The sequence below is a fragment of the Giraffa tippelskirchi genome, chromosome X (genome assembly GCF_054371585.1).
Source record: "Giraffa tippelskirchi isolate mGirTip1 chromosome X, T2T-mGirTip1v1.2.pri, whole genome shotgun sequence".
In the NCBI taxonomy this organism is placed as follows: domain Eukaryota; kingdom Metazoa; phylum Chordata; class Mammalia; order Artiodactyla; family Giraffidae; genus Giraffa; species Giraffa tippelskirchi.
The window spans coordinates 89,567,460-89,592,248 of record NC_137289.1 but is presented as its reverse complement, the minus strand read 5'-3'; the positions used below and the strand labels follow the sequence as shown (position 1 = coordinate 89,592,248).

Here is a 24,789-nt window from a genome sequence, read left to right as displayed (position 1 = left end):
AAGTGGCCTCATGCTGCCCACACCACTCTGAACCCCTTCACCCCTATCCTGACCCACCCCACTCCCAATCTCCACATTCCCCCCAATTCTGACTCACCACCAGCATCCCCTATCCATACACCAAGGACTGCACAACTTTCCCAACCTTCTGCTAGAAGGTCTCCCTATGTTAGTCGCTCAGTCGTGTCCAACTCTTTGTGACCCCATGGACTGTATCCCCCAGGCTCCTCTGTCCATGGAATTCTCCAGGCAAGAATACTGGAGTGGGTAGCCATTCCCTTCTCCAGGGGATGTTCCTGACCCCAGAGATCAAACCCCAGTCTCCTGCATTGCAGGCAGAGTCTTTACTGTCTGAGCCACCAGGGAAGCAGGTCACCCTAGACCCTTCCCAAACCACACCTGCACCTCACTCTCTAATTCTTATCCCCACACTTACACTCCTGTAGTCTCCACTTCTCCCCACAGTTACCCCCACCTGCTCCCACCCCTTCCTTTCCCCCCTCGCCCTTCACTGCTCCCTTCTAACAGCCAGCCCTCTCCCATTTCCCATCCTGCTCCATTCCCCTTGTCTCTCACACTTCCCCAACCTTTACCCTGCCCCATTGTGATCCTCTTCTGGCCTCATCCCCTAAGCACTATACCTCTTGCCCTTGTCACCTCCATGCCCCCTCACCCCTCGCATCCCTCACACCCCACTCACTCCTTGCCTTTCTCATCCCCATCCCTCTTTCTGCCCCCTTTGATCTTCTGGTCCCCTCTTCTGCTGTCCTCTCTCTCCCTCGCTGCTCTTTTTCTCCTTCCTGCCTTCTCTCCTCCCCACTCAGGGTGGACATGTGCACACATGCTTAGACACATAGACACACAACACACACAATCTTCTTCATGGCAACTTCCCATCCTTCCCACAGGCTGGTGCCTGACTACTATAGTCACCATAGCAACGGGAACCTCCAGGAAGGATACACTGGTATCTCCTGAAGGTGGGGGCAGGGGGAATTAGGTGGAGGAAGGGAGCCCAGAAGCCTCCCACCCATCTCTTGGTCTGGCTGGAAGAGTCTGCTGAACACAGTGGAGGGAAGGGTGAGGAAAGGGAAGACAGTGGGTGCCGGTGGGGCTTACACTGAAGGAGGACCAAGGATCTCCAAACACATCACAAGCACAGGAGGGTGCTTCTAAGCCATGTGGGTGTGTGTTGGTCTCCTCCTGCAGCATCAGTATCTCAGGGAAAGGGCACACCCACCCTTCAGTGTGTGGGTGCATCTGTAGGACACCTTAGACTCGAGGGTGGGAGTTTGCCCTAGAAAAACTTAGCCCTCAGGGCAGTCTTTTATGTTCCCACCCTGTGAGGCTGTTTACCTGCTGTGTGCCCTTGTACACTGGGAATCAGACCTGCCCCTCCCTGCCCCCAGCTCACATCTCAGCCGCATGTGGAGTCCAGCTGCAGGTGTTTGTTGGAAACCCAGAGGCAGCTTCTGAGGCTGGGGTAGACAAATGTGGGCCTCCAGGAGCACCATTCTCTGATGCTGATCCAGGAGGCCTCTTGGGAACAGATATGTTATTCCTATGGTTTCAGGGGTGCAGACCAGGGTGTGTGCAGTGATGCTGGACCAGACTTTTCTTCCTGGGCATGTGAGGGGTTCAGAAAAGCCTGAATTTTTGAGCCAGACAGGTGCTTAGAGGGGAGAGCAAGGGTACCAGGTGAGTTGCAGCTGGCCCTGGGGAAGGAAGAAGTTACTATGGAGTAACAGGAACTGCCAGGGCCAAAGCTCCTGTTTTAATGGATTCTGGAAAAAGGAGCTGGAGCCTGAACCACAAGTCTCTGGACCAGAAGGCAAAGGCAGGCTGGCACCAAAGAAGAAAGAGAAAGGGGAAAAGAAAACTGCCAGCTTTCAAGTGCCTGGGAGATGCCAGGGGCTTTATATGTGTCCATGAACTCAGTTAATTCTTACAGTCATCCTAGCAGACAGGTACTCTTATAATCCCCTTTTTACAAATGTGACAACTGAGGTTCATCGACGGAAAGGGACCATCCAGGCCACATAGCTAAAAGGTGGGAGGACTGCCACACAAACCCAGGTCTGTCCATTGTTTCCCCAGTCACACATGTATAAAGAAATTCTTAATAAACTCCCTCCAGCTGTCAGAGGCAATGCCCAGCTGACTATTGAGAGACTGGAGTGAGAAGCTGACCGAGTGCAAGGGGATCCAGCAATACCTCCTGCCAACTTGTAGGGAGCCCCTGGAGTGGCTCAGATCCAAAGTGGGGACCTACCAGCACCATCTTTGTTCAGTACCCCCGTCTCTCGTCCTTGAGCCCCAGTGATAATCACTGGTATCCTCTTGGGATTGTGACAGAGGATGAGGAAGGGAGGTGTTTGCTCCCTTCTATTTCTAAAGGCTCTTCCAAGGAGATGGGAGGAACTGGATTCCTCTTGCCTGGAGGGAAGGTATCTTTTATATTCTCAACCCAAATCTGCTAGAAGGATCAACCAGGGCAGGAGAGGAGTACGTTCCCCTAAACAGGCCTGAGCCCTGCCCAGCCTTTGCTGGGAGAGAAGACAATGAGACCTTGTTACCTCAGAGCCTCTGGGCTTTGGACACTCAGTTCCCATGCCAGGGTTTTGGTGAGCCCTGGCCTAGGATGGCTAAGCTTCTCTTAGAGGTAAAAGGAAGTGAAAATTCACCAAGCTCTGCCTGGAGAAGGACATGTGGTAGTGGTGGGTGTTACTGTTGTTCCCTGTCTCTGTATTTGGTTTCCAGCAGATAGCATGGCTACCTGACTGATCTGTGGAAGGTGAGCATATCTGCTTAGTGTTGAACTCAACTGAAACTTCCAGCCAGGTTAATCTTTCAGAACTATTATAGCCTCAGAATCTTAAAAGAAAAAAAAAACTTTTCTCAATTACAAAAAAATGATCTTTGAAATGTTTTGGAAAATAGAAATATAACAGTTTGAAAAGGGTCCTTGAGATATTCTTAATGTTAGTGTATTGCCTCCCAATATGTCTTTTTGTGGCATAGTTTTTTACTGTAGTAAAATATACATAACATCAAATTTACCATTCTAACCATTTTTAGGTGTACAGTTCAGTGGATTAAAAGTATATTTGCAATGTTGTACAACCATCTCCACTATACATTTCTAAAATGTCTTTATTCTCCTAAATAGAAAACCTTTACCCATTAAACAATAACTCTCCATTCCTCCTCCCCCAGCCCCTGGTAACTTGTATTCTTCTTCCCATCTCTATAAATTTGACTATTCTAGATAATTCATTTAAGTGGAATCATATATACTTTTTGTCCTTTGTGTCTGGCTTATTTCGTTTAACATAACATTTTCAAGGTTCATCCACACGGTAGCATGTATCAGTACTTCATTCTTTTTATGGTTGAATAATATTCCATTGTCTGGATATACCACATTTTTAAAATTCATTCATCTCTATGGACACTTGGGTTGTTTCCACTTTGGGACAGTTATGAATAAAATTGCTATGAACGTTCATGGACAAGTTCTTGTGTGGACCTATATTTTCATTTCCTTCCATCTTTTGGCTATTGTGAATAATGTTATGAACATTGGTATACAAATATCTATTTGAATCCATGCTTTCAGTTCTTTTGATTGTATACCTAGACTTGCTGGATTACATGGTAATACTATATTTAACTTTTTGAGGAGCCTCCATATTGTTTTCTACAGTGCTGCACCATTTTACATTCTTATGAGCAATGTACAGGGTTCCAATTTCTCCACATCCTCATCAACACTTACTCTTTTCCTTTTTTTTTTTTTTTGATGGCAGCCATCCTAATGGATGTGACTATACATTTTTTTACATAGTTGAAATCATCTAGGTTTTTTACTCTACTCTTTCTAACTTATTGCTAAAGTTATACTGAGTATCTTTCCATGTAATTAAATATTCACAAACCACATTCTTTTCTTTTTTTGGCTGCACCACATGGCCTGTGGGATTAGTTCCCCTATCAGGGATTGAACCCGGGCCCTCGGCAGTGAAAGCAGTCTTAACCACTGGATGACCAGTGAATTCCCATAAACATCATTCTTGATGAGCATATAATATTCCATCCCATGAATTTAGTGCAATTTATTTACCTAGTCCCCTATTATTATTTACTTTCAACTTTTATAAATAATGCTGTGATGGGTAACTTTGTCCATAAATCTTTGTCACATCTATGATTTTCTTTTTCTAATAAATTTTCTACCTCAATCATTTTTTCTTATTTCCGTACTTTGCTAAGTTTCTTAAATCACAAAATAATGTACCCTCATTGTACCAAATCTAACAATACAGAGGTTTATTAAAAAATATTTAATAATCTTCCTGTTCCCTCCTCTCCCAGTCCTACTGTCCTGAGGCCACTGATGTTAACAATTTGGTGTGTGTCCTTCCATCCCTCTTTCTGAGTTTACATCAGCATTTGTACACAAAATGATTCTTTCCCTTGTTTTGCATACACGTGAAAGCATATACATTAATTCTGCAGAATGAACTTTTGGGATGAATCTTACGGAATCAAAGAGTATTAACCTTTTTAAAGCTTGTGGTGTACAAATTTCTTTCTTACCAAATTTCTTTCCAGAAGGATGATTCTAATTTAAACCCTTGCCACAAACGTGAGACTAATTTACCACTCTTGTCCAGTACTGAGTATCATATTTTTTAAAACTTTATTAATTTGGAGCTAAAAATGGTATATCATTGGTTGTAATTTGCATTCCTTAGGTCAAACATTTGTTTTTCTTATTTATGGGCCATTTGTATTGCTTGCTTTGTGAATTGTCTGTTTATGTCTTATGTTTTTATTATTGATTTGTATGTACTCTTTTATGTGTATTAATGATTTTTTTCTGATTACATTTATGGCAGTTTTTGTTTTCATTTATTATTTGACTCCTGGGGCTGAAAGGGGTGCGTTGGAAGGAAAGGAACTATCCCAGGAACTTTTATATACTTTATCTCACTTAATTCTTACATCTGTCTTGTGCCTATATATTTATCCCCGTTTTACTTAGAAGACCGGCTCAAGAGAGTTTAGGTAACTAGCTCAAGGTCATCCAGCTAGTAAGAGTTGGAGCTGGAATTTGAATCCAGGTCAAATCCAGGGATTTAGTTACCAGAAGGCAATGGTACTACCCAATCTGTACCAGTGTAATTTTACTATAGGTAAAGCTTTGTGCTAGTTGATTTACAGACATCATTTACAGAAAGGTTAAGGATATATGCTCTTACTATCTCCATTTTGTAGATGAGGAAAGTATAGATCAGGGAATTTAAGTAACTTGTGTGAGGTTTCATAACTAGTGAGAGCAGACCTGACCTTTGACCACAGGACTGTTTGAGGTTAAAGATGTTTGACCCTGTCTTCTCCCTATACATGCTGCCTCCCTAGGGACCATCTTCTTGGATACAAATTGAGGCTCAGGGAGAGAGAGTACTTTGCTTACAGTCACATAGCAAATTAGTGACTGAGTCTCTCCCTCCTTACAGATGACTTGTCTAAGTTTATACAGCCAGTTAGTGGCAGAACCCAGCTCTGGCTAACTACCTGACTGGAGCAAAGGCTTTTCAATGAAGAACATTTACAGAGCAAACTGGGGAGAAAGAGCAATTAGGTCGAGTGTATGGCTGCCCTGAAACCTTTCTAAAGGAATGAACTCTGGTATTGGAGGCTTCTAGAACAAGGCAGTTCCAGGAGCCCCTACATGATAAGACCTAGGACAGGAAACCTCATGTCCAAAGATAAGAAGACCTTTCTACAAGGAGACGGCTGCCTTCCCATCACCAGTTGCTAAGGCAGGAACAGTTGCCTCTTTTCAACACTCCCAGGGTGTGTGTGTGTGTTTGTGCTTGCACATATGCATACATTTAGAGAAAAGAGGAAAGGGAGTGCTTTGATGGAAGAATGGAAATGGTCTTTTGTAGCCCATCGTACTTGAATGTTCTTCACCCCACACCCCTTTACAAAGAAAACTTATATCAGGAATGAGCTGCATACACAGATTTTAGAAAATCACTCTCCCATCCAGTCCTAGAAATCTCTCCCCAACTTGACCTGAAATTCCATCAAAAAGATTTGAGTAACAAGCTAATTACTTCAATGGTCATAGTGAAACAGAGGGACCATCCAAGAAGCAATATCATGTATAAGAGCTTGGGCACTGAAGTCCAGGTAAACCTGACTTCAAATTCTGGCTCAAAATCTGTCTACTACATAAAACAGTTGTTGAGACCTTTCATCTCTCTTGGAACCTCACTTTCTTTGAATTCAAAACTAAGAAATAGGGTCACTGTGAGGTTTCAATAACATATAACATGCTCAGAGCACAGTGCCTATGAGATGGAAAGTGCTCAAGAAATGGTAGCCACCATTGTTATTATTGTTGCCTGTGTGGCCTTGAATGAGCTATTTAAATTCTGGTCCTTCCTGTTGTCACCTGTAAATATGTCTCCATCTCGGGAGGTGGTTGTGAGGATTCAATGAGTTAATAAATGTCAGTTGCTTAGAACAGAGCCTGGCATATAGTAAGCACTTAATAAATGGTAGCTATTATTATTCTCACCTTAATTAGATGTGTTTAATCTAAATGACTGCTTAATACTCAATTGAGATCAACAACACTTTCCCTTAGGAGGAAGAAAAGGTAATTTGGGAGCAAGAGGTGAAGTGTTCAGTGTGGAGGTGGAAAGTTAGGAGCCAGAAGGCAACTGGAGAGATTCTAGTGAGTGAGAACACAGACATGCTCAGGTAGGAGAGGGAAGAGCCAGAGATGGAAAGACTCCAAAGCCTTTATTTACCTCACCCCCAGAGACCAAGCACGACTGACAGGTCCTTTTATTAGGTCTCTGTTCTCCTCAGCCTGTCATCTGTTTAGCAAGGTTCTGTGTTTGAGGATGGAAGTAAAGTAAGGGCAAGGAGCTGGTTTCACAATGATCCCTGCAGGAAGCTGTAGATATCTGCCTGAGCCTGAGCCCAGGATTAGCAACGTGTGGCAGACAGGCATGCCTGTGAGTGGGCAGTGGGATTTCATGCCCAGCACATTTGTGTGCAGCTCAAATGAAGCTATGGTTGTCAGTGTCACAGTGGCACCATTTCTGTGGTGGGTAGCCTGCACCACTTGGGTACAGAGGCCACCAAAGTTCCCCTCCTCTCACACTAGTTCTTCTCTTTGGCTATGGGACCACTCATTAATTTCATTGGCCTGTTAACCTGGTCCAAGCCCATGGCCCAGACAGTGGTGATGGAATAGATGATCCATGACTGGACACTAGGACCTGGGGTTTTGGGGTTGAGTCTGGTGAGGTTGATCAGGTCAGGTTTTGGGGACTTTGTTTTGTTGTTTTTGAAGTTCATGGCTGCATATTAGTTTATATTCTTATTTTATTTTCATTTTATCAAAGTAATATATGTTCATAATTTTAAAAGACATATAAGCTACACATATATACTGAATCTTCAGTTAAACACTAAGCTTTTTCTTTTGATATTTATTGTCACATTTTTCATGATGTGCCAATACTGCTGCTATTTTTTGACTTTTCTGTTTGAAATATCTTTGTGCACACAAAAATACACACATGTACATATATACATATGTATATCTATCACATATATACATATATATCCTCATAGCATCTATCTGTCTTTTAAATTATATATAATATAATATCTTTTAAATAATAGTTATCTCAATGCTTATAATTAAAGCAGAGGCCCTCTGTTCCAACCCTAAGCCTTATTCTTCAGAGTCAAATACTTCTAAACTTCTTAGCTGTTTCTTCTGATATTTACCTCCACATCTCTAAATAGTATGCCAATATTATTATTTCTTGATTTTTTTCTAATTTAAATATGTATGACTTTTTATAGAGGGGGATTTAGCTGTCTTACTACCAGCAGCACCGTATGCACACTCCTCTCATATATCCAATATTGTCATATCATAATTTCTGGTTTTAACAGTATTCCATATTTATGTTATTAGGATTATAAATATTGTTCATAGCTGATTCATGTAGAATACTGTGATTTTATTTTCTTCCTTGACCAACTTGTTTTCCTGGAGTTAATAATTGCCTCTTTTTTCCCCCTATTTGCTTAGTTTTCTATGATTTTTTTTTTTTTTTTGCTAATGCATTCCCAATTTCTCCATCAAAGCTGTAAAATTCATGTAACACATTACATAACCCATTACTTCCATCCTTTTCTTGGAGATCTCCACCCTCCTCCAGCCTGGGCTAGTTCCTGGAGGCTTGGCTTTTAAGTGCTTGGATTTCAAGTACTTAGCAAGCATCTCTTCTGTACACCTAGTTCCTTGTGAAGTCCTGAGGGAAATACACAGATATGTAAGATACAACCCCTGTCCTCAGGGAGCCTACAGTCCCGAGAATGTTAATAATTTATTCAGATATCTCGCCAGAAGGCTTGAGCGCCTTCCAGGGACTTTGATCTAGGCTATGTCTTTGATCCCACACTCTAGGCAAAACTTCCTGCCTCCATCTCCACTAAATTATCAGAAGAATACAATATAGTCTCCCAGAGAGCAAATGTGTTGTTAGACTGTATTAACAGAAACAGAGCTTCTAGGATTGGAGGGCTGATACTTCTGCTTGACTCTGTTGATAAACTCTGTCTAGAGATTGCGTTCAGTTACAAGGGACATGGAAAAATAGGAACTTGTCAGAAGATGATGATGGCATGGCAGCTTGGACCAGTCAGAGGGCCCTGAAAAAGGTGGTCTTGGGATGTTGTCCACAGTTGGCTGTAGTAGCCAGAGCCCTGGGTCCAGCAGAGGGGCCTGTGCAGAATGTCAAGATATTTAGCTCCCTGTGGTATACTGATGAGCAGAACTCTTCCACTACACACCTCATTTTTGCCTAAGGAGATATATGCAAGAACTTTCTTCAGAATCACTGCACCATTAATAAACAAAAGAATATTCAGAGAGGAGAATTATAGGATGTTCTATGCAGGAAATGTATGATGTAGTATTAGGAATGGAGGATTACAAGCATTTTGCTCCTTGGTGCAAAAAATGAGATGTAATATCAAGGAGATCTGAATACTACAAAACATGATTAGAAATTGGGTTTCTACCTGCAGTGGACCACTATATATCAGTAGTAACCTTAGTGTAACCACATTTGGTAAAGGCATACTGTGCTGATGGGAAGCTCGTCAATCATTTGGAGACTGTTTGGCATTTTAGCCCAGGTCTTCCTGCCTACCCAAGAACTTGTACTTTGGATTTTTTCAATTTCTTTTGAATTTTACGAACTTCTACCACAGCTTGCCACATGGTTTTTCAATGAAGTTGTAAAGCAGATGGTGTCTGCCTTTGAAAGAAGAGCATGTAAGCTGTATGGTCCAGAAACAAGTATACTTCGGGAATTAATGCTTCGTGAAGTTCATCACACATAAAGAGAAAAACAAAGTGGTCACCTACTTGCAACTAGTTTATTTACTTTTAGGAAGTGCTTTCATCATTTGCTTTTAGAAGTCAGAAAGAAAAATGAAAGACAGTGAAGTCACTCAGTCGTGTCCCACTCTTTGCAACCCCATGGATTGTAGCCTACCAGGCTCCTCTGTCCATGGGATTTTCCAGGCAAGAGAACTGGAGTGGGTTGCCGTTTTCTTCTCCGGGGGATCTTTCCAACCCAGGGATCGAACCCAGGTCTCCCGCATTGTAGGCAGACGCTTTACTGTCTGAGCCACCAGGGAAGTCAGAAAGCATTTGTCAAACCCAGCTTTGATTATAAACTTGTACCATTGAAAATTTGCACTTGAAATATGGAATCACGTGTACATAGAATTTAATCAAGTTTAATTCAGACTAATATGTATATTAGCATATTTATAATAATGGGGTGTCATCACTGTTGCTAGAATACTGACATCACTCTTCTGAACAGAAATCAAAACTGTAAATTTAAACCTTTTAATTATCATGTCACCTGAAGAGGCTGGTTGAGATACTCATGAAGTGTGTATAATATTAACCATATCATGTTTAAATTATTAAATTCAGACTATTTATAACTTATTGTCTTAGGGCCTGCCTCACCATGGCTTAGGATATTGAGTAGTCATTAGATAAAGTAAAACTTTGACTTAAAAATATTGTTAATGAAGGTTCCCTGTCACTTTTCTTATTTTTAAATTGTTCCTATGGGTAGTGTAGATAATTCAATGTTAAACTGAGTTTAGCTTCCAGATAAATAATTTTTTGTTGAGTGGTCCAGAGTTTTAAGCTACTTTTCTCTTTGTTTGCAACCCTCTCCCCAGTCCTTTGACTGCTGTTTTAATAATGCTGAATCAGTGTCAAATTTTGTCTATAGCAATGGACAATAGATGAAGATAAGTTGGTTGATATGTCTGCAGCACCGTGCATCCTTATTTTCTCTTTATTGTGTGTATTCACTTGCAATAATGTATTTTAAACTGATATTTTTGTAAACAAATCAATGTAAGGACTGAAGTGGTAACTTAATAAAGTTAATTTGTTTAAAAAAAAAAGAAAAAAATAGGAATTTGTCTGAATAGGAACAACCAGGATAAAACAGAAATGGAAACTACATCCCCCAAAATAGTTGAAAAACTAGTTTGGCTTCTTGGAAGAGTAGTGTATACATAGCTCTCTCGATTTTTCTTCCCTCACATTCCCTTTTAAATTGGTTTCTGTCCCCACTGCTCCACTGAAACTGCTCTCACCATGATGAAACTGCCAGTGTGCCCTCATCTGCTGACCACTCTTACTCTTTGAAACTTTCCTTCCCTAATTTACAGAATGCCACTCTCTTCTATTTCTTCTCCAAGCTTTTTAACCACTTCCTCATCTTCATCATACTCCCTTCTTCTACCTGCCCCTTAAATGTTAATGTTTTCCAGGGATCCACTGTTGGTCCTTCTCTCTGTGTTCATTCTCCCTAGGCAACATACTCTACTTCTTTGGCTTCCACCATTGCTTTATCAGTCAGAGTGAGCTAGGTTGTGCTGTAGTAGCAAACGATTCCCAAATACCAGAGGCTTATCACAACAGTTATTTCTTGCTCATAATACATGTCCAAAACAGGTCACCAGGGAGCATCTGTTCATGATAGTCACCAAGAGACCTAGGCTAGTAAAAGGCCCATTTCAACATCACTTCCACAGTCAGCAGCAGAGGGAAGAGAATGTGGCAAATCATACTCCAGCTTCTTAAAGCTTCTCCCCAGAAGTGATCCAGGTCACTTCAACTCACATTTCATTGGCCAAAGTCTTATGGCCACAGCTAATTTCAAAAGGTGTGAGAAAGTATAGTCCTACTATGTTCCTAATGATTAACTCCTTAACCATTGGTAACTCCCAAACCTTTATCTCTAGCCCAGACCCTCCTTCTGACCTCAGACCATTATGTCCAACTGCCTCCTTGACATTCTACCTTGCCTAGTATATATTGACCTATACTTCAAAGTCAGCATGACCAAAAACTGAATTCATCTTCTTGATCCCCAAATCTATTTCTCCTCCTGCTTTCCCTTCCTTAATGAATGAAACTACTATTCATCCTGCCACCCAAGCAAGAAACCTGGTAGTCATCTTGACCCCCTCCCTCACCCTCAATCTCCATATCCCTAATTTATCTCTTCTCATATCCATCCCCTTCTCTCCATTTCCTAATTCTGCTGCTACTGCTTCAGTTGAGGCCCCCATCGTCTCTCACTCAGATTGTTGCAATAGTCTCCTAGCTGATCTCTCTACCTCCAATCTTGATGCCTATAATCCATCATCCACATTTGCAGAACATGAATCTAAAAAGTTAGTCATAGAAGTGATAAGCAGTCTTTTAAAAAGCAGTTATTTAAAACTCACGAGAGGTTCTCTGTTGCCTATAGGATGAAGCCTGGCATCCAGAACGTATCATAATATATTATGATATTATGGGCATGGCCTTCCTCTGCAGCCTCATCTCCTATCATGGCCCCCTTTGTATCCTCTAACTATGCTGAACTACCAACAGTGTCTGAACCTGGCACTATTTCAAACCCCTAGGCCTTTATACCTGCTTATTCCTTTGCTTTAAGTACACTTATTCCTGCCATATTCTATCCAGTGAACTTCGACTCATTTTTTCCAAGCCCCAACTCTAGCCTCTCCCATATGGAGATATTTTCCTATGCTTCACCCCTGAAAACACAGTTGATCCTTCCTCCCTCTATCGGATCACTTGTACCAAGTACATACTACTTACTACAGTGACTTCTAATGGTTGATACACAAGGTTGTCTCTCCTGCTCCTTAAAGATAGCAATCTTGTCTTCCCTATCTCTATCATCTTTAGCTCTCCAGCACAGTGCCAGGCACTCGAACATGTTCAAAAAGTGATCATTGCAGGAAAAAAAATGAATTGGAAGACCTGACCTGATTCAAGGAAGTTTACAAATACCTCCTGCAGGGCTGGCTTGGAGACAGGAAGTTCATGGCCCCAGAAGAGCTAGTAGGAGCCATGAGTAATGCCACAGAGAGGCATTATGTCAGCTCAAAAGGAGAAAGAATTCTTTAACTGTGAGAGTTGTCCGAAGACACGGGCTTCCCTAGGAGAATGTGTGCTATGACAAGAGGTTTAAAGTCAGTAGCTGGATAAGTTGTGGCAGTGATGTTGGAGTGGAACTTCCAACAGCAGATAGGGAGGTGGGATTATGATTGTCACAGTCCTTTCCATTCTCACATGGTCATGAACCTGCCTCTTCTGCTCACCTGATTGATATGGGTCATCTAGGCTCCTTCAGAGAGCTGCTCTTGCACCAGGGACACCACTTCTCCACTAACCAGGCTGCCCCTGTTCTTGAAGCAGGTGGCCTAAGAGGCTTGGAGGTGACTGGCCCCTCTGGAACTACACTGGCTATGGGTTCTTATCCACCTCTCCAGCTATCTCCCCTGTCTTTCCTCCAGGCCAAGCCAGGCCACTCTGACTCATGACTGCTCATTCTCAGCAGCAGGAAAGCTATTGCTTATTTTTATAGCCACTTAAGTAAAGCCGTGTCACCCACCTGCATTTGCTCTGTAATGCCTCTAATCTCAGTCTGACTTTGCCAGTCCCAAAGAACTACTTCCAGAGTTATGTCCATTATCTCCCTCCCCTGGGTTGGAGAGATTGACTTTAACCTTACCCTGTTCTGATCCAACTCTTTGAAAGCCCAGAATCAGGAATAGGGGCACGTGGCTCTTTTCAGACCTGCCCACGGAGGTCCTTCACACAGTGTTAGGTGTGGACTCAGTGCAAAGAGACATCGGATTAGTCATCAGAGTAACTCCCTTCTAGTCCAGGCTTTATATTAATAGTTGATTTCTTGCATGTTTCTGAATTGGCTGAAACAAATCCCTTTTCTGGGCCTCAGTTCCCCCTAGGTAAAATCTAGGGGCAAGGTGGTTTACTTGTGTGCTGTGGACAGTGGGTTTCATCCCCAAGCCCAGCCCAGACTGCCACTCTGCCTGAACAGTCTCTTGCAGCTGCAGCTCCTGGCCAAGTGTCCCAGGGGTGCGTTAGGACAACAAGCAGTGATGAAGAGAAGGTCTATTGGGAGTATTTGGATGGGAAAACAGGCCCTAGGGAGGGAAGCCAGTTGGAATCCAAGAAGGACACTGCCAACTTTCTGGTTGCCAGGAACTGAAGCTCTCCTTTCTGGAGGGTTTTCTGGCCCCCAAAACAAGGAATCCAGGGTGGCCTCCTCTTCCTAAACCTTCTGGCCTTGAGTCTTGGTTGTGGGCTGTGTATGTACACACACACTTGTGTGCATTCCCACAGCACCCTGGGGGCCTGGACAAGTCACCTGCTTCTTCCCAGAGGAGCATAGGAATGAGAATGCCCGGGCCAGGGCTGCACGCCAGGGAGCAGGACGTTAAGGCTCTTTAGGTCCTCCCACTCCCCCCTAAACTAGCAGCTGCAGAGCCCAGGATGGGTGGGGATCCTTCTCATCTTACCCGCTCCCATTTCAAGAGTGGTTTAACAGCCCAGCGGGGAGGAGGGGTGGGATAGCCTTCTCAGCTTCCTTTTTGGGTTAATTGGTGTTTCCTCTAGTTACTCCCTGCTTCCTTCCCCTCCCAGTTCCCATAGCAACTTGGCTGTATCTGCCAGAACTTGAGTGAGCCCAGCAGCAGCCTCCTGGACATGGGGAAGGGGCTTCTGGAGGGAAAAGAGGGCACTGCCAGGTCAAGGCTTCCACCCCACTCATCATCTGCTGCTACCTCAAGGGTCCAGGATGCTTAAGCACAGAGAACAGGGCGTGATAAAGAAGCTTTTCCTGCCAGAGCTGGAGTTTGAAGAAAAGCGCAGAGCAGGCCTGGTTCTCCTCAGCTGTCCTCCCCTCCCCACACACCTGTGTCCTGAGTTTAGAATACAGTCACTGATAGGATGGTCCAGTAGGAAGAGCCCTGGAGCTGGAGTTGAGAAACTGGGTATCAAGTTACTCTCTCTACCACTATTTAGCCTGACTGTAGACAAGTCCTTCCCCCTTTTATGGGCCTCAGTTTCCTCAGCTATAAAATAAAGCGAAACTAAGATCTCTGCATATTAAAATTACCTGAGCTGTTTTGAAAAACTCTAGATGTGTAGGTTCCACCCACAAGGATTCTAACTGCTTGGTCTGGAGGGCAATGTGAGCCAAGCAGAAGCATTTTTAAAAGACTGAGTGATTCTAATATGCAGCCAGAATTGAGAAACTAGAGCAAAAGATCTCCAAGGGTCTCCCAACTGACTGTTGTCTGGTTCTGAGACACTTCTTCCTTTGCCCTGCATGCCCCATCTCCAGCCAGCCCTACAGTCTCGAACCTGGCTCTCTCAGTTCTGCCCCTTCCTTGTGGATGAATACCCAGGACCCCTGCAGCTGCCCAAGCAACACAATACCCTCTGGCTCAGTCCTAACACTGATGAGATGAGGCAAGTGACTTAGGCCCATCTAGGGAAGAGGGCTACAGAGACTAAGGCATGTTTGCTGTCCGGGTGGTCGCCCTGAAAGCCAGGCTTTTCATCTGAGAAGGACCCCAGCCCCTCTTAAAGCATGTGGACCAGTGCAGTGACCTCAGCCGGCCATCTGCTGAGCCAAGGAACTGGATTACCTCTCAGTCCCTTCTTCCTCCATTCCCCTCACTAGTTCCTTGCCTGTTCCTGCCTTGCCACCCACAGGCCTGGTGTCTTCCTCAGGCAATCTGCTTGCCCACTTGTTGCCATGGTGACTCTGGGGGGTGGGGCTTGAGGGAGGGTCATCTATCTAAGGAGAAAGGCCTCCCTCCCACAGTCAGGCCACCCCTCTCCCTGCCTCACCTCCCTCAACTCCCTCCCTCTCTCCTAGGGCAGAGACAGGCAGTGCCCAGCCACCAGTGCCTGCTGTTGGGCTAATTGCAGTTGCCTGGGAGGAGGGCTGACCCTCCACTGCAACCTCCTCACCTGGGAGCAGGAATATTGAACCAGCATCGCCCAAGGAGAATCCAGAGGGGGCCTCTGAACCCCAGTGGTGGAGGACTGGGCTGTTCCACACAGTCCAGGGTGAGGGTGGAGGTGGACTCTGGGTCCAGTCTGCAGAGATTGGGAAAGAGGCTGTGGACAGAGAGATTTCTCTTGGAACTCTGGGGCCCACAGGATGGAGGGGGGTCTCTGAGATCCTGGGGCCCTTAGCATTACGGATTTCCTTTTGTCTTGTCTTTCTTTCTTCCCCGTATCCTTCTGCTCTCTTATCCCTCTTATCTCAGCTTTCCTCTGCTCCCATCTTCTTCACCTTCCATATTCCCATGCTGGCTCTTAAGCCCTCTTTCTTACTCCTTCTTTCTTGCCCCTCCTCTTCACAGCCCCTCTTCCACCTCTCCCGTACCCCACCGTTATCCCCTACTCTTTCTTACCCTTCATCTTCTCTTACCCTCACCACACCTGTTTACCTCCCTTATACCCTCCATCTCTCATTCCCCTGCTTCCTCCCCAACCCTTTTTTTTTTCCTATCCCGAAAGTACCACCATTTCTCCCCCTCCAACTCCCTACTCTTTGTTATCCTCTCTTTCTTCCTCTCCTGCTTCCTTGTACTTCTGACCCTACTGCCACTCTCTCCAACCCCTGAGCCCCTCTCCTACCACTCCAGCTCCCTCTTCCCCTGCCTCTTACCTTTACTTGTCCCTTTCCACCCTCCTTCCACTCCTTTCTCACTCCATTGCACAGACCTTTTATCTCAATAATTTCACTCTTAAGAGTTTATGTAAATAAAATTTAACACAAGTATTCAAGAGAGATGTGTATAGACCTATTCACTGAAGCATTGTTTGTGATAGTAAAAACCTGGAAATAAATGTCCATTTACAAGAAATTGGTATCCTTTGCACTTCATTCATACAAAGCCATTCTGCGTTCTTCCAACACATTGTACATTGCACTCACGTCCGTACCTTTGCTTAAGCTGTTGCCTCAGTCCAAAATGCCCTTTTGTCTCTGTCCCATCTCTGCCCTTCCCATCTAAAATCCTACTTTGAACCCTGCTCAACTCTTATCCCCTTATTGAATCTTTCCCAGCTTTCCTATTTGCTTCCCTCCCATGGCCAGTGATTTAACTTCTCTTATAGAAAATGTGCCATAGTTTCAAGTTAGATCTGTCTATCCATGAAAACGGAATTTCTCTGAGAGTAGGGACATGTCCTCATAAACTTATCTGGTTCATTCCATTAACAGTTGTGTTTTTTTTACATATATTGCACTGAGTACACAGTGGTCAGTAAGACACGCCTACATCTGCTTTCATGCAACTCACATTTTAGTGAGGCTGACAGAGAGAAACAAAACAAGGGTGCAGACAAACTCATCCTTGTGACGAAGAAACAGTTAAGGAAAAGAATGATGAGGGGTCATTCTCTAGCTAGAGTGGTCAGAAAGACCCGCTCTGAGGAAATAACATTTGAACTGAGGCTTCAAAGTTGAGAAGGACCCAGGCAGACCAGAAATGGAGAATCAAGAGCGTATCAGGCTAAGAGAACAGTGTGTGCCAAGGCCCCAAGGTGGGAAGAAGTAGGGCATGTTCAAGGAAAAGAAAGAAAACCTCAGCATGTGGAGCACGATGAGATGGAAGGGAGAGGTAGAAAATGAGGTTAGAAAGACAGACAGAGGCCAAGTTATGCAGGAATTTGAAGTCTGTGGTTGAAAGTTTGGATTTTATTCTAAATGCATTGAAGGATATGAAGCAAGGGAGTAACATGATCAAATGTCATTTTGAGATCCCTCTTACTCTTGTGTAAACAGTAGATTGGAAAGAGCAAAAGTGGAGGCAGCAAGGCCACGTAGGAGACTGTCGTACAGGTGACAGATGACAATGGCCTGCACAGAGTCATGGACCTACGTAGAGGGAGACTTGGCATGCCTTGCTGGTGGACTGTGTGTGGGAATGCCTATTAAGAGAGACATGATGGCCGACACCTAAGTTTCTGGCTTGAATATTCAGATGCATGGTTGTGACACTTAAGTGGTCAAGACTTAGTGGTGTGGGCAGATTTGAAGTTAAAAAAAAGAAGACAGTGGGGAGGGAGGTGAGTGGGGGGTCCAGGAAGGGGAACACATGTAAACCCATGGCTGATTCATGTCAATGTATGGCAAAAACTATTACAATATTGTAAAGTAATTAGCCCCCAACTAAAATAAATAAATTTATTTAAAAAAAAAAACACAGAAAAAAAAAAAAGAAGACAGGAACTGAATTTTAAGATTTAGAGCATGTTAAATTTGAGAGGCCAGTGAGATAGCAAAGCTGTGTTCCTCAGGGGGATAATTTGCACCACAACCCACTACCACCATCCCCCACCACCACACCCCTGCCCCCACTTTGGAAAAGGCCAGTGTGGGATTACATTGCCAAAGTCCAGCTTCACAGTGGAGTTATTTGCATTTGAGTGTAAATGTTTAATGTCTGTATAAGAAGCTCTGACCATGTTGCTCAGAGTGTGGTGGAAAGGCCTCTGGCAACAAAATGACCTGGACCCTTGTTCCAAAGGCAGATTCCTGAGCCCTCCTCAGTCCTCTTGGAGCTGAATTGGAGGGGACCATCTGCCTATTTAACAAGTATCCCAGGGGACTCTGAGGCACACTGAAGTCAGCCATTGCTACAAGGAGCGCGTGAAGACATGAGGACTGGATGTGGGCAGGGCTCTGAGCATCCTGTTAAAATGCAGGTGTGACTTGTCAGGTCTGGGGCAGGGCCTGGGAATCTGCACTTCTCACAAGCTCCTCGGTGATGGTGATGCTGCTGATCCAGGTCCACACTTTCAGGAGCAAGAAATTAGATCAGTGGTTCTCAATAGGAGAAGTTTTTGTGTCCCCTGCCCCCCCACCCCCGCCCCGCTCAGGGGATATTTGGCAATGGGCAGAGACAATAGGGAGGTGGAGGATGTGACTGACAACTGCTGGGTGGAGACAAGGAATGCTGCTCAATATTCTACAGTGCACAGAACAGCCCACACTACAAAGAATCCTGCAGTCCAAAATGTCAGGAGTGTCACCATTGAGGAACTCTGGTCTTGATGATAGGCGAAGAATACAGAGCAGGAAACCTTTCTTAGCTGGGACCCAGTGCCTGGTAGGAGAGGGCTAGATGAGGGGCAGAAAGTACACCCTTGAAGTGAAATGGCCAAGCAAAGTTTGAAGCAAATGAAATGTGGTGTCTGCTCCACTCCAGGGCCGAAGCCAACAGGACAGAGCATGGATTAAGTAGAGCTTGAAGACACATCTGGTGCTTAGTAAGGCAGATTCCTGTTTTTTATTAAAAAAAATAACCCCTCACATTTGTACTGCACTATAGAATTTACAAAAAATTTTCATACGTGTCATATTATTTGATCCACACAACACCTTAATGAGATAGAGCAAAGATTATCCTCTCCATCTTTTTTCTTGAGTTTAGAAACTTAACACCATCAGCCAAAGAAATGTTTGCTGAATCGAATGCAAGTGAAATTTTCCTCAATATAAGTAACCTCAGAAAAGTCAGGACATCTCTTAGGACCAGCTATAAAATGGTGCAGTTGGGTGGGATGACTGGTAAGACCTTTTCCAGCTCAGATACAGGAGTCATTTTGTGATTTTACCGGTGAATAAATTAAAAGTCTTCGATTACTACAGACTGGGGACTCTGAGTTCTGGCTATGAAATGTGAGATTTGGGGGTAGGAGGTAGTGGTTTTGACCCAAACCCTTCTTCCCCAGCCCCTGGATTTTGGGGTTGGCTTAGTAAGCACATGATACCCTCTCCCAACAGACTACAGGTACACCCCTCCTCACTTTCCTCTGACGCCGGAAGGGGCTGGCACCTGGGCTGACGCTCTTTCCTCTCCCCACAGGCTGTCTACAAGGCCTGGCTGTGCTCAGAATACTTCAGCGTGACCCAGCAGGAATGCCAGCGCTGGGTGCCCTGCAAGCAATACTGCCTGGAGGTGCAGACCCGGTGCCCCTTTATCCTCCCTGACAATGAGGAAATGGTATACGGAGGGCTCCCTGGCTTTATCTGTACAGGTAAAGACAGGGCCCTGGGAGAGGGGGAAGGCTGGGAGCCCAAGGCAGGCACCAGGTTGGGGCTGTGGTCGGAGAGGACAACAGGGAAGTTGGGTTAGGGGAAGGTTAGTGGCTGCCGGAGTGGGTAGTGAGGCCCCAGATGGGGATGGGATGAAGTAGAATAGGGCCAGGGAGTTATCCCAGAGAAACTATCTGGGGTCCTTGGGAGATAGTGTCCAGAAGGGGATGGTACTAAGGGACAGGGGGAAGAGTCTTGGGCAGGACTGCCAGAGCAGCCCCAGCTTTGACAATCACCTCTCTCAGAAAGGCATAGCCAGCAGCCCCCTTAGCACCCCACCCTGCCTTCCTTATCCATTGGCAGGGTTGCTGGATACTTCACCAAAGCGGCCAGAAACCAAGTGCTGTGACGTGCAGTGGGTCTCCTGTGAGTCGGAGAAGAAGAAGTTCAAGGAGTCTGAAGCCCCCAAAACCCACCACCAGCAATTCCACCACTCTTACTTCCACCACTACCACCAACAGTACCACCACTACCACCCCCGCCACGAGTCCCCAGGCCGTCTCGGCCACAAGCCCTCCCTGCTGCCGGTTTCTGGGAGCTCCCGCCTCAGCCCCAGCAGGATCCGGCTCTACATCCTTGTTCTCGTGCTCCTCCATACCATGGTGTCCTTCTCCAGCAGCCAGAGTGGTGGGGGACCGGGCCTGGAGGCACTGCCTGCCCTAGACGAGGGCCTGGCTCGGGAAGAGTGACCGCAGGGAGGGAGATCAGACCTCCACCACACACCGACATCAACTCCAGCCCCCCCAGGGGGAGGGGGAGGGGCCCCTCCCATGGGAGGTGTAGGACCAGGTGGGGGGCGGGGGAAATGGGGGATCACACATCACCCCTGACCAACCCCCACCCCAAAAGCAGCTCCAACAGAGCCGCTAAAGGGCCCCAGGGAACTGTAAAACTCATCCAGGAGAGAAAGGCAGGAGCAGCAGGTGCCCCCCTCCCAGGCCCCATATATGGAGCTTAGCCAAAAGAAAAGGAGAGGGGGATGGGGGCTGGAAATGCCCACCCCTACTGAGAGCCCTGACCCCAGGGAAGAAGGCTGCTTATCTGGTCTTGGCCCTGCAGGGAATGTTGGGGGGCACAGAGAGAAGAAACTCTTTCCCCCCTATGCATTCCTTTTGTTGCCACGATCCTTAATTCCCTCCTGCCCATACTTCTACAGGCAATGGCAGACGATGCAGTGGCCCTCCTCCCGCTCCAGAGCCCCTTGTCCCATGGGGGGGGGGGCGCCCGCCACAGGGAAGGACCAGGCTGGGACACGAGGTATATGCAGTTGCAGCTAGGTCGGGGCCCCAGTTAAGCTGTGCCCCAGCACCCTAGGTGATAGGAATAGTGGAGGGCGGGACTGGAGAGGAGAGAGGAACACAGAGGGCTTAAAAAGATGGCTGAATGGCCTGTCACCACCTGGCACTGGGGAGGCAGATGATCAGTGTTGAGGCAGGCTCAAGGACACTGCCCCAAATCAGAAAAGGTTGCAAAAGGAGCCCTCTGGGGAAAGAGCACAGGGACTGGGATCTTGGGCCTTGAAACAGAAGGCTGAGGGCACATGGTCAGACTGCCACTGTCTGAAGGGCCATATCTTACAGAAGGTGCACATACTCCCAAGGGCCACTCTTGCCCTGGAGATCTTGGCCTTGGGGCCAAAGATGTTTCCATTTCTGATCTCCACGGGGAGGAGGGACTTAAGCCCAAGAGGGTCAGGCCTGGCCTGGGTCCCCAAACTCCCCCAACTCATCGTAGCCCAGGCCTCCATGAAGGAAACCCTGGTGGTGTTGCCCCGGGGCTTTCCAGAGATGAGCCTCCCCATCTCCAGCCTGTCCCCATTCCCAGCCTACCAAAGAGTATTCATCCCTTCCAATCCCTGACCCCATGGGTTACTGTCCCAATTGTGGAACCACCAGACTGCTCCTCACCCTATAGCGGGTCCCCTAATCCAGCCACCCTTGCCCCTTGCTGGAGAAAGTCCAGAAGCTGGCAAGAGGACCCACTGGATAAAGACAGTGTGCTGTGGTCCCTTGGCCAAGAGACTTGAAGTGTTTAGTCAGGCTACACTGCTACACGAGAGAAGAGGCCTGCAGAGACCCTTGGGGGCCATCAGCCTCGTGCTGATCTCCTGGGAGTGGAAGGCCACATGGCCTGGGACATCTACAAACCAACAGGTGCAAAGAAGAAAGGGAGCCACACCTTTCTTAGGCCACAGGCCAGGTGGCTTTCAGTGCCGGTAGGGCCTGTGTCTGGGATGAGATGCCAGTGAGTTAAGGTGGGGGGTGGGTGGGGGTGGGCCTGGAGCTGCATTAGGCAAAACCAAGAGAGGGACAGCTGGAATTGGTTGGCTGAGGGATAAATACGAGACCTCAGTAGTAGAGAGGGAATCATTCAGGGGCCTTAGCAGGGTCCCCAAATAGGCTTTGTGAGACTGCGGAGTCCTTCCATGCCAGGTTTCTCATTTCTCACAGCGTGTCCACCCACCCACCCCCAGCCCTGTGCCCTGCCCACACACTCCCTGTTCAGCCTTCAGCATTTCAGGCCTAGCCACATACCCCGTCCCTAGAGTGCTCTTTTCAGCTGGGGAGGGTAAGAGGTGCTGGCTCCTTTCCAGAGATGCTTCTGTAGACGTGAGAGACCCTAGGTACTGCCTTCTAATTCCTGCATCCTCAAGAGGGGAAAAGGGACTGGGAAGTAAAGAGGGGGCCTTAGGGCCCCAGGAAATGGACCATTGGAGACTCCCATCCCCTCTTCCCCCTCACCAAGTGCCCAGGAGACCCCTGGCTCAGACCAGCCCAGGGCCTTGCCCAGTGGCAGGGGAAAGGGGCACCTCACTCCACTTCAAAGTCATTTGACTGTCTCTCTCCACCCCACTGCCCAGATCTTTCACCATCCCTCCAGCTGCCTCTGCCCTTCGTCACAGGCAGCGGAGCTGGGCAGCTTTCTTATGCCATTTTCTACACTGTGCTTCATGAGTAGGACTTTCTTGCACTAGTTCCTATGACTGAGTCTCCAAGTCGGATTCCTAGTAGTCCCTGTCCCTTCCTCCCTCACCTGGCTATGATTCACTTGTTGCCCTACCCCTGCCTCTGTGTTTCGGTGAGAGTCTGTATGTGTGCCGCTTTCTGTTTTGTTGCATATTGTGGGGCAGAGGCCTCTCTGCTCTTGTTTAACCCCATAAAGAAATAAATGGTAAAGAGTTGATGATAACCCTCCCTTCATGGTTTTGTTCCGTGGCGTCAAAATTGCCCAAGGAGAAAGTCTATGGCTTGGAGAGGAGGTGGGACCAGGAGATGCTGACCCCTCTGCCCCGCTGCTTGTTGGCTCAAGTCTCAGAAAAAAAGAGTAACCTTTGTCGCAGGCCATCCTAGAGAAGGAAGTCCAAATTCAACCTCCATCAGGGATCAGGCAGATAAGTGTGAGCGAAGGAAGTGGGCCAGGCTGGGCTAAAGTACAGACACCAAGGCTGGAAGTGGTGACAAGTGCAGGGTGCAGGCATCTACATGGACAGCTCAAGTCAAGGATTGACTTGTGGGAATATGGGCCCAATGTTGACAGGTCATCTCATTCTTCAAGGGACATCAAGACTTGAGATTTTTAAGTGAAGCCTTGAATGTTGAAATGTTGGCTCAAGTCTAAAACAAACAAACAAAAAAACCCACATACCTCTCTGTGGGCTAAATATGCAGGCCCCACATGGCTTAGGGATTAGCCGTTTTTCACCTTCATGGCAGCCTTTGTTTCTAGTCTCCCAGCCTCATCTCTCCCACACTACCTCACCAGGCCCATCTTCCCATCCCAGGTGGGAAAGCGCTCAGGTAGCAGAGGAGAGGCGGCAGATAGAGCCCTCCACCACAGCCACATTCTCACACACCCAAGATAGGGGAGAGTGTGACCTGGGAGGGAATCTTGGTGTCCTCACTGAGCTGCTGAATTCCTTCACTGAGAAAACCCAAGTCCCTCAACTCCCCCAGAAAGCAGCAGAGCACGGAGTTTAGGGCGCAGTCTCTGGACCCTGAGTGTATGAGTTCACAACTTGGCATGAATTCCTTGACTTCCTTGAGCCTTAGTGTCCTTATCTAGCCGGGTTATTGTGAGAGTTAGATGATAGACATCAAGGGCTCTGCACAACAGCTGGCATGAAGGAGCTGCTGAACTATGGGTCATTATCATTGTCATCAGTCTCTTAGTCTTTCAACTCTTTCCTTGACCTCCACCTGAAACAGTCACCAAGTTCTGTCACTTCTTCCCGTGTAATGTGTCAAATCCTTCCCCTCTTTCCCACCCCTGCCTCCCCACTTAGCCACTTCAGGCCCTCTGCAACTTTTGCCTGGTCTACTACAATACCTCCCAACTAATCTCTTGTTCAATTACTCCGATTCTGATCCATCTTCCCCAGCACTACATGCTTTGGCATTTAGGAGGCACACTATAAATATTTTGTGAAAGAACTGCTGTGGTAAAGTACACATCTAATCTTCCCAAAGAGAACATATTACACCTATGATCAAAAACATCAGATGGCTCCACATTGCCTGTAGAATCAAGTTTAAACTTCCTAGCAAGACTTTCAAGGCTCTTTGGATTCTGATTCCCATCCACCCAGTCTGAGACTGTCAAGCACTCCCATCCCATACACCTTTCACTGAATGAGCTCTGCACCATCTCACCTCTTGTCCTTGGCTCACATGGTTTCTTCTGACCAGGATGTCCTCTCTCCATCTCTACCCATCACTGCCTTAGCTAGTTTTCAAAGTCCAGCTCAAATGCCACCTCTGCTACAAAGATTTCCTTATTCCCCTTCTCCCAGGCTAAACACTCTCTTCTCCTCTTCTGTACTTCTACGCCACTTTGTACCTGAATCATGGTACTTAACACATCCTGCCTGTATTTGACTTAGTCATTCTTTCATTCAAAACATACCTATCAAGGAATTACTATAAGTCAAGTACTATGTGCTGGGAATACAGCAGTAACAAGACATAGACGTGTTATCGATCCACAAGATAACATGATGTCATGTGCTCAGCAACCATAATATACTTACTATAACATTCAAGTTTTTGTCTCACCACATGTCCATGAGGGAGACAGGCTCTCTTGACCAAAGCACAGGAAAGAAAAGCAAGGGACTGGGGGAGGCTATATACCCACAGTGCCAAGAGAGTAAAGGGCACAACGGCTTTGCCAGAGAAGTGACCCTACCAGACCT

General features: G+C 46.2%; 1 protein-coding gene and 1 pseudogene across 1 annotated transcript in view; both read left to right on the top strand.

Moving 5' to 3' along the window:
• Nucleotides 1-22,779, top strand: part of NALF2 (NALCN channel auxiliary factor 2) — a 29,170-nt gene extending 6,391 nt beyond the window's left edge. The window contains exons 2-3 of the mRNA XM_081567066.1: nt 19,369-19,540; nt 19,902-22,779. Of these exons, the coding sequence (XP_081423192.1) occupies nt 19,369-19,540; nt 19,902-20,287 (558 nt within the window). The 3' untranslated portion in view covers nt 20,288-22,779. The remainder of the gene's footprint in view (nt 1-19,368; nt 19,541-19,901) is intronic.
• On the top strand, nt 8,731-9,453 carry LOC145535448 (coenzyme Q-binding protein COQ10 homolog B, mitochondrial pseudogene; annotated as a pseudogene).
• Nucleotides 22,780-24,789: the final 2,010 nt, after the last annotated feature.